Below are 13,106 nucleotides of genomic sequence, written 5' to 3'. Positions count from 1 at the left end.
TGTCTATCCAATGACCATTTGAATGCCCTTAGTGTTGGCGAGTCCACTACTGTTGCAGACAGGGCATTCCACACCCTTACTACTCTCTGAGTAAAGAACCTACCTCTGACATCTGTCTTATATCTATCTCCCCTCAATTTAAAGCTATGTCCCCTTGTGCTAGACATCACCATCCGAGGAAAAAGGCTCTCACTGTCCACCCTATCCAATCCTCTGTTCATCTTGTATGTCTCAATTAAGTCACCTCTTAAACTTCTTCTCTCTAACAAAAACAGCCTCAAGTCCCTCAGCCTTTCCTCATAAGATCTTCCCTCCATACCAGGCAACATTCTGGTAAATCTCCTCTGTACCCTTTCCAATGCTTCCACATCCTTCCTATAATGCGGCGGCCAGAATTGCACGCAATACTCCAAATGCGACCGCACCAGAGTTTTGTACAGCTGCAACATGACCTCATGGCTCCGAAACTCAATCCCTCTACCAATAAAAGCTAACACACCGTACGCCTTCTTAACAACCCTCTCAACCTGAGTGGCAACTTTCAGGAATCTATGTACATGGACACCGAGATCTCCCTGCTCATCCACACTGCCAAGAATCTTACCATTAGCCCAGTACTCTGTCTTCCTGTTATTCCTTCCAAAATGAATCACCTCACACTTTTCTGCATTAAACTCCATTTGCCACCTCTCAGCCCAGCGCTGCAGCTTATCTATGTCCCTCTGTAACTTGTAACATCCTTCCGCACTGTCCACAACTCCACCGACTTTAGTGTCATCTGCAAATTTACTCACCCATCCTCCTACGCCCTCGTCCAGGTCATTTATAAAAATGACAAACAGCAGTGGCCCCAAAACAGATCCTTGTGGTACACCACTAGTAACTGGACTCCAGTCTGAACATTTCCCATCAACCACCACCCTGTGTCTTCTTCCAGCTAGCCAATTTCTGATCCAAACTGCTAAATCATCCTGAATCCCTTGCCTCCGTATTTTCTGCAGTAGCCTACTGTGGGGAACCTTATCAAACGCTTTACTGAAATCCATATACACCACATCAACTGCTTTACCCTCATCCACCTGTTTGGTCACCTTCTCAAAGAACTCAATAAGGTTTGTGAGGCACGACCTACCCGTCACAAAACCGTGTTGACTATCTCTAATCAAATTATTCCTTTCTAGATGATTATACATCCTATCTCTTATCATAGAATTTACAGTGCAGAAGGAGGCCATTCGGCCCATCGAGTCTGCATCGGCTCTTAGAAAGAGCACCCTAGCCAAGGTCAACACCTCCATTCTATCCCCATAACCCAGTAACCTCACCCAACACTAAGGGCCTTTTTTCAACACTAAGGGCAATTTATCATGGCCAATCCACCTAACCTGCACATCTTTGGACTGTGGGAGGAAACCGGAGCACCCGGAGGAAACCCACGCACACACGGGGAGGATGTGCAGACTCCACACAGACAGTGACCCAAGCCGAAATCAAAACTGGGACCCTGGAGCTGTGAAGCAATTGTGCTATCCACAATGCTACCGTGCTGCCCAAACCTTTCCATGATTTTGCCCACAACAGAAGTAATGCTCACTGGTCTATAGTTACCGGGGTTGTCTCTACTCCCCTTCTTGAACAAGGGGACAACATTTGCTATCCTCCAGTCTTCTGGCACTATTCCTGTAGACAAAGATGACTTAAAGATCAAAGCCAAAGGCCCAGCAATCTCCTCCCTAGCTTCCCAGAGAATCCTAGGATAAATCCCATCTGGCCCAGGTGACTTATCTATTTTCACACTTTCCAGAATTGCTAACACCTCCTCCTTATGAACCTCAAGCCCTTCTAGTCTAGTAGCCTGAATCTCAGTATTCTCCTCGACAACATTGTCTTTTTCCTGTGTGAATACTGACGAAAAATATTCATTTAGCACCTCTCCTATCTCCTCGGACTCCAAGCACAACTTCCCAGTACTGTCCTTGACTGGCCCTACTCTTACCCTAGTCATTCTTTTATTCCTGGCTTTCGTGATTGCCAGAACACCTGAAGATAATGTAAGTGCAGAAGGTTACTCATCCGGTTGCGGCAATGTAGAGCTAAGTCGCACGTTCGGCAGCTCCCGCTTGGAACGGACTTTTGGGCTCTTTTCAGGGCCCCCAACGGAATTTTTCGACATTTCCCGGTGCGGGAAGAAGACTGCAACATTCCCCCAACAGTGTATGGCTTGGACCAGGAGCGGGGCGACTTAAAAAGTGGTGGTGAAGCCAAAGAAAGTGCGAGGGAAGAAGAACAAGATCGCGGCGGGCGGAGACCAGGCAGCGTGGATGCAGTGGGAGCAGGAGCAGCAGGAGGTTATCCAGCGCTGCATCAGGGAGCTCAAAGCGGACCTGCTGGAGCCGATGAAGGCTTCTATTGATAAGCTGCTGGAGACACAGACGGCCCAGGGGGTGGCGATCCGCGAGGTCCGACAAAAGATCTCCGATAACGAGGACGAGATCTTGGGCCTAGCGGTAAAGGTGGAGGCGCACGAGGCGTTCCACAAGAAATGGCAGGAACGGTTCGAGGAGATGGAGAATCGGTTGAGGCGGAAGAATCTGCGGATTCTGGGCCTCCCGGACGTGGGGGGCCTATGTGGTCACCATGTTAAACTCGCTGATGGGAGCGGGGTCCTTCCAGGGGCCCCTGGAGCTGGAAGGGGCCCATAGAGTGTTGGCGAGGAGGCCCAAGGCTAACGAGCTGCCGCGAACGGTATTGGTGCGGTTTCATCGGTTCGCTGATCGGGAGTGCGTACTCAGGTGGGCCAAGAAAGAGAGGAGCAGCAGGTGGGATAATGCGGAGGTTCGAGTATACCAGGACTGGAGTGCGGAGGTGGCGAAGAGGAGGGCCGGGTACAACAGGGCGAAGGCGGTGCTGCACAGGAAGGGGGTGAAGTTTGGCATGCTGCAGCCGGCGCGTCTGTGGGTCACCTACAAGGACCGGCACCATTATTTTGAGTCCCCGGGGGAGGCATGGGCCTTTGTTCAGGCCGAGAAGCTGGACATAAACTGAGGGTCAGGATGGGGGGTCGGGTCGGGCGTGGGGATGGTCAGGGATTGTTGTTGTTGTGTTACATTTTAAGGGGGGGGGTTCTTTGTTCTTCTTTAGTTTTGGTTCGGTGTGGGTTGGTAGGGTGGGTTGGGCATTGTTTTGGTTGGGCCTGTCGGGTGGGCTCTTGGAGGGGGGCAAATAAATGGAGTAGGGGGTGGATGGCCGGTAGGGGGGATGGGGCCCCCCGGGGGAGGGGGAGGCCCCGCGGGGGAGGGTGAGGCCCGAGTCTGGGGTGAGGGGCCTGGACCAGTAAAAGGAGCTGCGGCAGAGGAGGCGGGGCCGGGCAGGTGGAAAGCGCCGGCTTTTTCCCGAGCTGAAGGCTGTAGGGGTGGGGCCGGGGCGGGGAAGCGAGGGTTGTTTCCCGCGCTGAAGGCTGGAGGGGGCGGGGCCGGGGCGGGGAAGCGAGGGTTGTTTCCCGCGCTGAAGGCTGGAGGGGGCGGGGAAGCGGGGTTTTTTTCCCACGCTTGGGATGGAAGGGGGAGGCGGAGAGCCTGCTGGTGGGTAATGGAGGGGGAGGGGAAGTCCCACAATGGGAGGAGTCGAAGGAGAGGCGGGAGTGGACGGGGCCAGCAGGAGTCAGCTGACTTGCGGGAGTGCAATGGGGGGAGCAATGTAGCTAGGAGGGGTCCTCGCTGGGGTTGGGTGGGGGGTGGGGGGAACCGGGTTGTTGCTGGTATGGTCAAGGGGGAGCTGGAGCGAGTAGAGGGGGTTGGGACGGGGGTTTGCCGCCGTGGGGAACGGGCCGGGTGTGGGCGCGTGGCTGGCCAAGGAGGGGTCATGGCTAGTCGGCGGGGGAGGGGGGCGGGTAGCCCCCTGATCCGGCTGATAACCTGGAACGTAAGGGGGCTGAATGGGCCGGTTAAGCGGGCCCGGATGTTCGCACACCTGAAGGGGCTGAAGGTGGATGTGGTCATGCTCCAGGAGACACACCTGAAGGTGGCAGACCAGGTAAGATTGAGGAAAGGGTGGGTTGGCCAGGTGTTTCATTCGGGGCTGGATGCCAAAAATCGGGGGGGTGGCGATCTTGGTGGGAAAGAGGGTGTCGTTCGAGGCGTCGAGCATTGTGACAGATAATGGCGGCAGGTACGTAATGGTAAGTGGGAAGCTGCAGGGAGAGAGGGTGGTGCTGGTCAACGTGTACTCCCCAAACTGGGACGATGCGGGTTTTATGCGGCGCATGTTGGGTCAGATCCCGGACTTGGAAGTCAGGGGCCTGATAATGGGGGGGGACTTGAACGCGGTGTTGGATCCGGCACTGGATCGCTCCAGGTCTAGGACGGGTAGGAGGCCGGCGGCGGCTAAAGTGCTGAGGAGATTTATGGACCAGATGGGAGGGGTGGACCCTTGGAGATTTGCAAAGCCGGGGGCGAGGGAATTTTCATTCTTCTCGCACGTTCATAAGGCCTATTCCCGGATCGACTTTTTTGTTATGAGCAGGGCGCTGATTGCGAAAGTAGAGGATACCGAGTACTCGGCGATAGCCATTTCGGATCACGCCCCGCATTGGGTAGACCTAGAGTTGGGGGAGGAGAGGGACCAGCGCCCGTTGTGGCGCTTGGAGGTGGGGCTGTTGGCGGACGAGGAGGTGAGCGAGCAGGTCTGAAGAAGCATAGATAGGTACCTGGAGGCCAACGATAACGGGGAGGTCTGAGTGGGGATGGTCTGGGAGGCGCTGAAGGCGGTGGTTAGGGGAGAGCTGATCTCCATTTGGGCCCAAAAGGAGAGGAGAGAGCAGAGGGAGAGGTAGAGACTGGTGGGGGAGATGGTGAGGGAAGACAGGAGGTATGCGGAGGTGCCAGAGGAAGGACTGCTGAGGAAGAGGCGTAGCCTCCAGGCCGAATTCGACCTGTTGACCACCAGGAAGGCGGAGGTGCAGTGGAGGAAGGCCCAGGGGAGTGTAGGGAAAAGGCAAGTCAGATGCTGGCGCATCAGCTTCGGCAGCGGGACGCAGCTAGGGAGATTGGGGGAGTTGAGGATAGGGGGGGGGGGCTGGGGGGAGGGAGAGTGTGGTGCGGAGTGGGGTTGGCATCAATGGGGTCTTCAGGGACTTTTATGAGGAACTGTATCGGTCCGAGCCCCCACTGAAGGAGGGAGGGATGGGCCGCTTTCTGGACCAACTGAAGTTCCTGAATGTGGAGGAGGGACTGGTGGCGGGATTGGGGGCCCCGATTGGGCTGGAGGAGCTGGCCAAAGGGATAGGGAGCATGCAGGGTCGAATTTTACAAAAAATATGTGGACCTGCTGGGCCCGTTGCTGGTTAGGACCTTCAATGAGGCAAGGGAGGGGGGGGCGTTGCCCCCGACGATGTCCTGAGCATTGACCTCCTTGATCCTGAAGCGGGACAAGGATCCCCTGCAGTGTGGGTCTTACAGGCCGATTTCATTGTTAAATGTAGATGCCAAGGTGCTGGCGAAGGTCTTAGCCACGAGAATTGGGGTTTGTGTGCCGCAGGTCATCCACGAAGACCAGACGGGGTTCGTGAAGGGGAGGCAGTTGAACACGAATGTGCGGAGGCTACTGAACGCTATTATGATGCCGGCGAGGGAGGGGGGGGCAGAGATAGTGGCGGCGATGGACGCTGAGAAGGCCTTCGATAGGGTAGAGTGGGGGTACTTGTGGGAGGTGCTGAAGAGGTTCGGGTTTGGGGAGGGGTTCGTCAGGTTGGTTAGGCTGTTGTACGAGGTCCCGATGGCGAGTGTGGCCACGAACAAGAGGAGGTCTGAGTACTTTCGGTTGCATCGAGGGACGAGGTAGGGGTGTCCCCTGTCCCCCCTGCTCTTCGCACTGGCGATTGAACCCCTGACTATGGCACTGAGGGAGTCGAGGAACTGGAGGGGGCTGGTGTGGGGCGGGGAGGAGCATAGGGTGTCGCTCTATGCGGACGACTTGCTGCTATATGTGGCGGACCCGGTGGGGGGAATGACGGAGGTAATGAGAATCCTCAGGGAGTTCGGGGATTTCTCAGGGTACAAGCTCAACATGGGGAAGAGCGAGTTGTTTGTGGTTCACCCAGGGGACCAGGAGAGGGTGATTGGCGAGCTCCCACTAAAAAGGGCGGAGAGGAGCTTCAGGTATTTGGGGGTCCAGGTGGCCAGGAGCTGGGGGGCCCTGCATAGGCTTAATTTCACGAGGCTGGTGGAGCAAATGGAGGAGTTGTTCAAGAGGTGGGACGCGTTGCCGCTGTCCCTGGCGGGTAGGGTGCAGTCAGTCAAGATGACGGTGCTCCCAAGGTTTTTGTTCCTGTTCCAGTGCCTCCCCATTCTTATCCCGAAGGCCTTCTTCAGGCGGGTCAACAGGAGCATAACGGGGTTTGTGTGGGCGCGAGGGACTCCAAGGGTGAGAAGGGTGTTCCTGGAGCGGAGTAAGGGGGGGGGGGCTGGCGCTGCCCAACCTCTTTGGGTACTACTGGGCCGCCAATGCGGCGATGGTGCGCAAGTGGGTGATGGAGGGGGAGGGGCGGCATGGAAGAGGCTGGAGACGGCGCCCTGTGTGGGTACGAGTCTGGAGGCGCTGGCAACGGCGCCGCTGCCATTTCCTCCAATGAGGTATACCACGAGCCCGGTGGTGGCGGCTGTCCTCAAAATTTGGAGGCAACGAAGGCGGCACAGGGGGGAAGTTGGGGCCTCGGTGTGGACCCCGATACAGGGGAACCACCGGTTTGTCCCAGGGAGAATAGATGGAGGGTTTTCGGGGTGGCACAGGGCAGGGATAAGAAGGTTGGGGCACCTGTTTGTGGATGGGAAGTTCGCGAGCCTGGGTGAGCTGGAGGAGAAGTACGGGCTCCCCCCCGGGAAACGCCCTTAGGTATCTACAGATAAGGGCGTTTGCCAGGCGGTAAGTGGTGGAATTCCCGCTGCCGCCGCCACGCACGGTACAGGACAGGATGCCCTCGGGGGCGTGGATTGGAGAGGGGAGGATCTCGGCAACATACCAAGTGATGCAGGACGAAGAGGAGGCCTCGGTGGAGGTGCTGAAAGGTAAGTGGGAGGAGGAGTTGGGGGAGGAGATCAAGGAGGGGACTTGGGCAGATGCCCGAGGAAGGGTGAATTCTTCCTCATCGTGCGCGAGGATCAGCCCCATACAGTTTAAGGTGCTGCACAGGGCACACATGACCGGGACAAGGATGAGTCGTTTTTTTGGGGGTGAGGACAGGTGTGTTAGGTGCTCAGGGAGCCCAGCAAACCACACCCATATGTTTTGGGCCTGCCCAGCGCTGGAGGAATTTTGGAAGGGTGTAGCGAGGACGGTGTCGAGGGTGATAGGATCCAGGGTCAAACCGGGTTTGGGGGCTCGCAATATTTGGGAGAGGAGCCGGGAGTGCAGGAGGTGAAAGAGGCCGGTATTCTGCCCTTTGCGTCCCTGGTAGCCCGGCGAAGGATTCTTCTTCAGTGGAAGGATGCAAGGCCCCCAAGCGTGGAATCCTGGATTAACGACATGGCTGGGTTTATTAAATTGGAGAGGGTGAAATTGCCTTAAGGGGATCGGTACAAGGGTTCTTCAGGCGGTGGCAACCGTTCTTGGACTTCCTGGCAGAACAGTAGACAATGGTCAGCAGCAGCAGCAACCCGGGGGGGCGTTCTATCTTTTATTTTTGTTTATTTTTGTTTGTCTACACTGGGGGATCTGAGGGGGTGTATATATTTGCTATGTGTTTTATTATTTATGTATATGGTAGAGGGGGGCACGGGGTTATTTGTTTTGTTTTGTATTTAATTCTATTGGGTTCCTTTTACATTTTGTTATTGATATTTTGTGAAAACTTTCATAAATTTTTTTTTTTTAAATGTTAGTTTATTTTGTGTCAGAGTAGAACTAATAGCGCAACAAGGTTTACTTATCTAGAGAAATTGTAAACGAGGGATAATTTGCTTAAAAGTCAGTTTGAGGATAGCTCAGAATAGGTGACATTGTCACGGACATGTGTGGATCTTAGGAAGACTCTCTGGTTTCAATTTATCTGGGTGTTTGCTGGGAGAAGATTTTAGTTGCAATGTGGACCAAGTGTTCCTTGCAGCACATAAGGAAGTTAGACAGACCTGCACTGTAAGCAGACAAAACACTAATTTCACACTGACCATATGGAACGTAGATGAGCCTTAATCTGTTTGAACCTTGAGGACCAGAAGCTAGACAAAGGCCTAGTTTGATGTTCGTGGGAGAATCTATAGTGGGCCTCACTGTGTCTTATTGCAGAAGAAAGTAATCTGCTGAATTAGCTTAAAAGTATTGAAAAGTAACTTCCTGAACAGGAGACTGGACATCTACAGTCAAGAGAGTGTCAATGAAAGTTTTACCTCTGAGAATTCTCCAGAGGATGCGGCATACTTAAAGTTGTTCTCTACTGAAGTAAATAACTGTGATATGCTTTATATGGGAACTCTTGGGGACGTAATGATTAATACACATAGTTGTAAACCACATAATTGTTCGTTGCGCTTGTTTTATTTAATTTTTTATCAATAACGTTTGTGTTGAAAAAAAACGGAATCTCGTGGACAGTACGGCGGCACAGTGGTTAGCACTGTTGCTTCACAACATCAGGGTCCCAGGTTCGATTCCCGGCTTGGGTCACTGCCTGTGTGGAGTCTGCACGTTCTCCCCGTGTCTGCGTGGGTTTCCTCTGGGTGCTCCAGTTTCCTCCCACAAGTCCCCAAAGACGTGCTGTTAGGTGAATTGGACATTCTGAATTCTCCCTCTGTGTACCGGATAGGTGCCGGAATGTGGCGACTAGGGGATTTTCACAGTAACTTCATTGCAGTGTTAATGTAATGAATGACACTAATGAAGATTTATTATTATGGTGTAGTTATTATGGTCAAAATGAGGGATTGGGATTTCTTTTAAAAATATTAATGGTCCCTCTCACTTCCGGCAGTGACAGGTAGGTGGAGGTCGCACGTTAGATGGCTCCTGCTAGAGTATTTGTTTTTTGGGTCCTTATGCCCGGTCTGAGGAGTACTTTTTGGGTGAGCTGAGGTGGGACGTCATAAGGAGTTGGTGGAATGTCAAAGTCCCAGAAGAAAGGTCAGGGAAAGAAGGGGATGAGCAAAAGTCCGCCGGGGAGCGTTGCTGTGAATCCAGCAGGGGGAAAGATGTCGGGGGCTGGGTAGTCGGGTGGGGCCGCTCCCATCCGGGCCGAAATCTGAGGATCGTGGGTCTGCCCGAGCAGGTGGAAGGCCCAAGGCCAACTGAGTACTTTGCGAACATGTTCCCTACAGTGATGGGGGAGGGGGAAGAGCCCTCCCTCTATGAGCTGGACCGGGCGCATCTGTCGCTTCGGCCAAAACCGAGAACAAATGAGCCACCAAGGGCGGACGGATATAGTCTGTTTCCATGGCTGCCATGTGAAGGAGAAGGTTTTGAGTTGGGTGAAGCAGAAACAGGACGTGAAGTGGGAAGGTGGTGGATTCATATCTACCAGCGGACGGCGGAGCTGGCGAGAAGGTGGCTTTTGGGCGGGTGAAGGAGGCGTTGTACAGCTGCCGGGTGAGGTTCGGAGTGATCTACCCGGCGAAGCTGAGAGTGACTCACAATTCAAAGGACTTTTACTTTGAGACGGCAGAGGCGGCGGAGGTTCGTGAAGGACTGGGATTGAGGCGAGAGTTGGGATTTTGATTTTGATGGTGTGGACTGGGAATATTTTTTCTGGATTGTTTTTTTTCCAAAGTTTTTATTTACACGTGTTCTTGTTTTTTCTTATAGATGTGTCATTTCTTTGTTTAGAGGATATGGTCTCCCCATTCTGGTGGTAGGGCTCGGGGGGTTGGAGTTGCCGGTTGATGGGCTGGGTGGGTTTGGAGGATTTTGGGGCATGAGGTGTGGGTTATTGGGGATTGGGTAGGGAGGAGGGGGGACTTTGGGAAGGGTCACTGTGCGAGCAAACGAAGGTCGGCTAATGAATGGGAGTGTAGTGTGGGGGGAGGGGGGGTAGGAGCCTGGTCGAGCAGGTGTCGATGGACCAGGGAGGGGTTCGATACTGGGAGGGGTGTTTGCAAGAGGAAGTGGCTGGGGGATTCTGGGAACGGGGTTGGGGGTCGACGGTAACAAAGGGATGGGGCGGGTCTGGCCGGAAGGGGAAATGGCGATGGCAGATAGGAGGGGGAGGGGGGGGGGAGGGTGAGGGACTCCCGGTCAGAATGGTGGTGTGGAGCGTGAGGGGGTGAGGGGGACCGGTGACGAGAGCGAGAGTGTTTGTGCATTTGAAGAGTTTAAAAGCCGATGTGATGCTGCAGGAGACACATCTGAGGGTGAAGGACCAGAGGAGGCTGAGGAAGGGCTGAGTGAGCCAGATGTTTCATTAGGGGTTTGATAGGGCTCAGGGCGGTGGGGATCTTGGTGGGCAAGCGGGTGAGGTTTCAGATGGAGAAGGTGGAGGCGGATCAGGGGGGCAGGTACGTGATCGTAACGGGTGTGCTGGACTGGAGGCTGATGGCATCGGTTATCGTATACGCCCCCAGTTGGGATGATGTGGGGTTCGTGAAGCGAATGTACACAGACAGAGAATTCAGAATGTCCAATTCACCTAACAGCACGTATTTATGGACTGTGGGCGGTGTCATGTGAGAGTACCTTTATGAAATGGATGTTTAAGCAATGTACCTTTAAGAAATGGAGCTGATCATGTTACTGAAGTGATGTCAGAGGGCAGGGGGAGCTGAGCTCACTTCTGCTTTTGGTTTCAGTTTGAGGAGGCAGCTGGGAGTGTCTGTGTGTTTTGCTGTGAGCTGCAGGAAGAAACCGAGCTGGTCTGTTGATGTCTGCAATCCAAAGACTATAAATATATTGAATGTAACCTCATGTCTGTTTTTGAAGGTGAAGTCTTTTGGACGTTTAAAGTAACAGTTTGAAGGATTATTTAGTGTTGTAGTCTTTTGGGGTTATCTTTGAAGTAATGGGTGTTAAGATATTCAATGTTTATTTTTTAAAGGTTAACTTGAGTTCATAGAATAAACATTGTTTTGTTTTAAAAACCATTTGTCCGTAATTGCTGTATCACACCTGGAGAGTACGCCGTGTGCTTCCCACACCACAATCTATTACAAGTTGTGGGTCGGTTGAACTCCATGAAGCACTTTGGGGTTCTGTAAACCCGGACCCATAACAGAGGAAACCGGAGCACCCAGAGGGAACCCACGCAGACACGGGGAGAACGTGCAGACTCCGCACAGACAGCGTCCCAAATCGGGAATCGAACCTGGGACCCTGGAGCTGTGAAGCAAAAGTGCTAACCACTGTGCTACCATGCCGCCCATGTAGCTCTCAATTCACAGAAAAATAATGTGTAGAAAAGGCCATTCAGCCCATCGAGTCTGCACCGCCGCATGAAAGGCCCTGATCTGCCAATCCTAATCCCACTTTCCAGCACTTGGCCAATAGCCTCGAATGTTGTGACGTGCCAAGTGCTCATCCAGGTTTAAAGGATGTGAGGCAACCTGCCTCTACCACCCTCCCAGGCAGTGCGTTCCATACCCTCACCACCCTCTGGGTAAAAAAGCTTTTCCTTAAATCCCCCCTGAACCTCCCACCCCTCACCTTGAACTTGTGTCCCCTCGTAACCGACCCTTCAACATGGGGAACAGCTGCTCCCTATCCACCCTGACCTTGCACCTCATAATCTTGTCCACCTCGATCAGGTCGCCCCTCAGTCTTCTCTGTTCCAGAGAAAACAGCCCAAGCCTATCCAACCTCTCTTCATAACTTAACTGTTCCATCCCAGGCAACATCCTGGTGAATCTCCTCTGCACCCCCTCCAGTGCAATCACATCCTTCCTATAATGTGGCGACCAGAACTGCACACAGTACTCCCGCTGTGGCCTCACCAAAGTTCTATACAACTCCAACATGACCTCCCTGCTTTTGTAATCTATGAAAAATTAAAAATTCATTTCCGGGATGTGGGTGTCACTGGTTAGGCCCAGCATTTATCGCCCATCCCTCGTTGCCCTCCAGAAGGTGGGGGTGAGTTGCCTTCTCGGACCCCTACAGTCCGAGGTGTAGGTATAAACGCCCATATGCCTTTTTCACCACCCTGTTAACCTGCCCTTCTGCCTTCAGAGATCTATTTACAAAACAGGCCAAGGTCCCTTTGTTCGTCTGGACTTCCCAGTGTGGTGCCATTCAATGAATATTTCCTTGTCAAGTTGCTCCTTCCAAAGTGTATCACCTCACACTTTTCAGGATAAAATTTCATCTGCCACTTATCTGCCCATTTGACCATCCCGTCTGTATCTTCCTGTAACCCAAGACACTCGGCCTCACTGTTACCCACCCGGCCAATCTGTGTGTCATCTGCAAATCTTTTTTGCTAATGATCTCCTGGAGAACCTAGTTTACCTTGTTGAAGGCTCTGTGAAAAGGCAATTGTTGTTGAGATGGACATTTTCTTTCATGCAATTCAAAGTTCCTTTTCACCAATGACATAGTCACACATGATCCATACAACACACTGGGATTGAATGCTGGTTTTTGCAACATCAGTTGCTTTGCACCATCTGAGAGTACGGAATGCTGTGGATTGTGAAGTGACAATGGTTTGTGTTGATAGGTGCGACCTGGAATGGAAGGCAAGGAAGGAGAGCTGCTGGTGAAAGGACATTCGGTATTTCGAGAATATTGGAACAGAACAAAAGAAACAAAGGAATCATTTACATTGGATGGCTGGTTCAAGACAGGTACTATACAAAGTTATGTTGCAGTGCAAGTCTCTGTTCGAGTAGTTCCACTGAAGGATCCTTCAGGATTCAGCATGGAAATAGGAATCTTGATATTGGGTACAGCATTAGATCAGAGATAAAGATATATCACTGATCATGGATCCCCATGTGTCAGAGTGTTACAGTGAGGGGTATGGGATATATCAGTGTTACAGTGAAGGGTGTGGGGATATATCAGTGTTACAGTGAGGGGTATGGGATATATCAGTGTTACAGTGAGGGGTGTGGGGTATATCAGTGTTACAGTGAGGGGTGTGGGATATATCAGAGAGTTACAGTGAGGGGTGTGGGTTATATCAGAGTGTTACA

At 52.7% G+C, this 13,106-nt stretch overlaps 1 protein-coding gene across 10 annotated transcripts in view; it reads left to right on the top strand.

The window, feature by feature from the left end:
• Positions 1-13,106, top strand: part of acsf3 (acyl-CoA synthetase family member 3) — a 125,536-nt gene that overhangs the window by 45,489 nt on the left and 66,941 nt on the right. For all 10 annotated transcript variants that reach the window (XM_072517720.1, XM_072517723.1, XM_072517722.1 and 7 more), the window contains exon 7: positions 12,629-12,755. In XM_072517720.1, the coding sequence (XP_072373821.1) occupies positions 12,629-12,755 (127 nt within the window). The remainder of the gene's footprint in view (positions 1-12,628; positions 12,756-13,106) is intronic.

This window comes from Scyliorhinus torazame, chromosome 10 (genome assembly GCF_047496885.1).
Source record: "Scyliorhinus torazame isolate Kashiwa2021f chromosome 10, sScyTor2.1, whole genome shotgun sequence".
NCBI lineage: Eukaryota > Metazoa > Chordata > Chondrichthyes > Carcharhiniformes > Scyliorhinidae > Scyliorhinus > Scyliorhinus torazame.
This window is presented reverse-complemented; position numbering and strand designations above follow the sequence as displayed.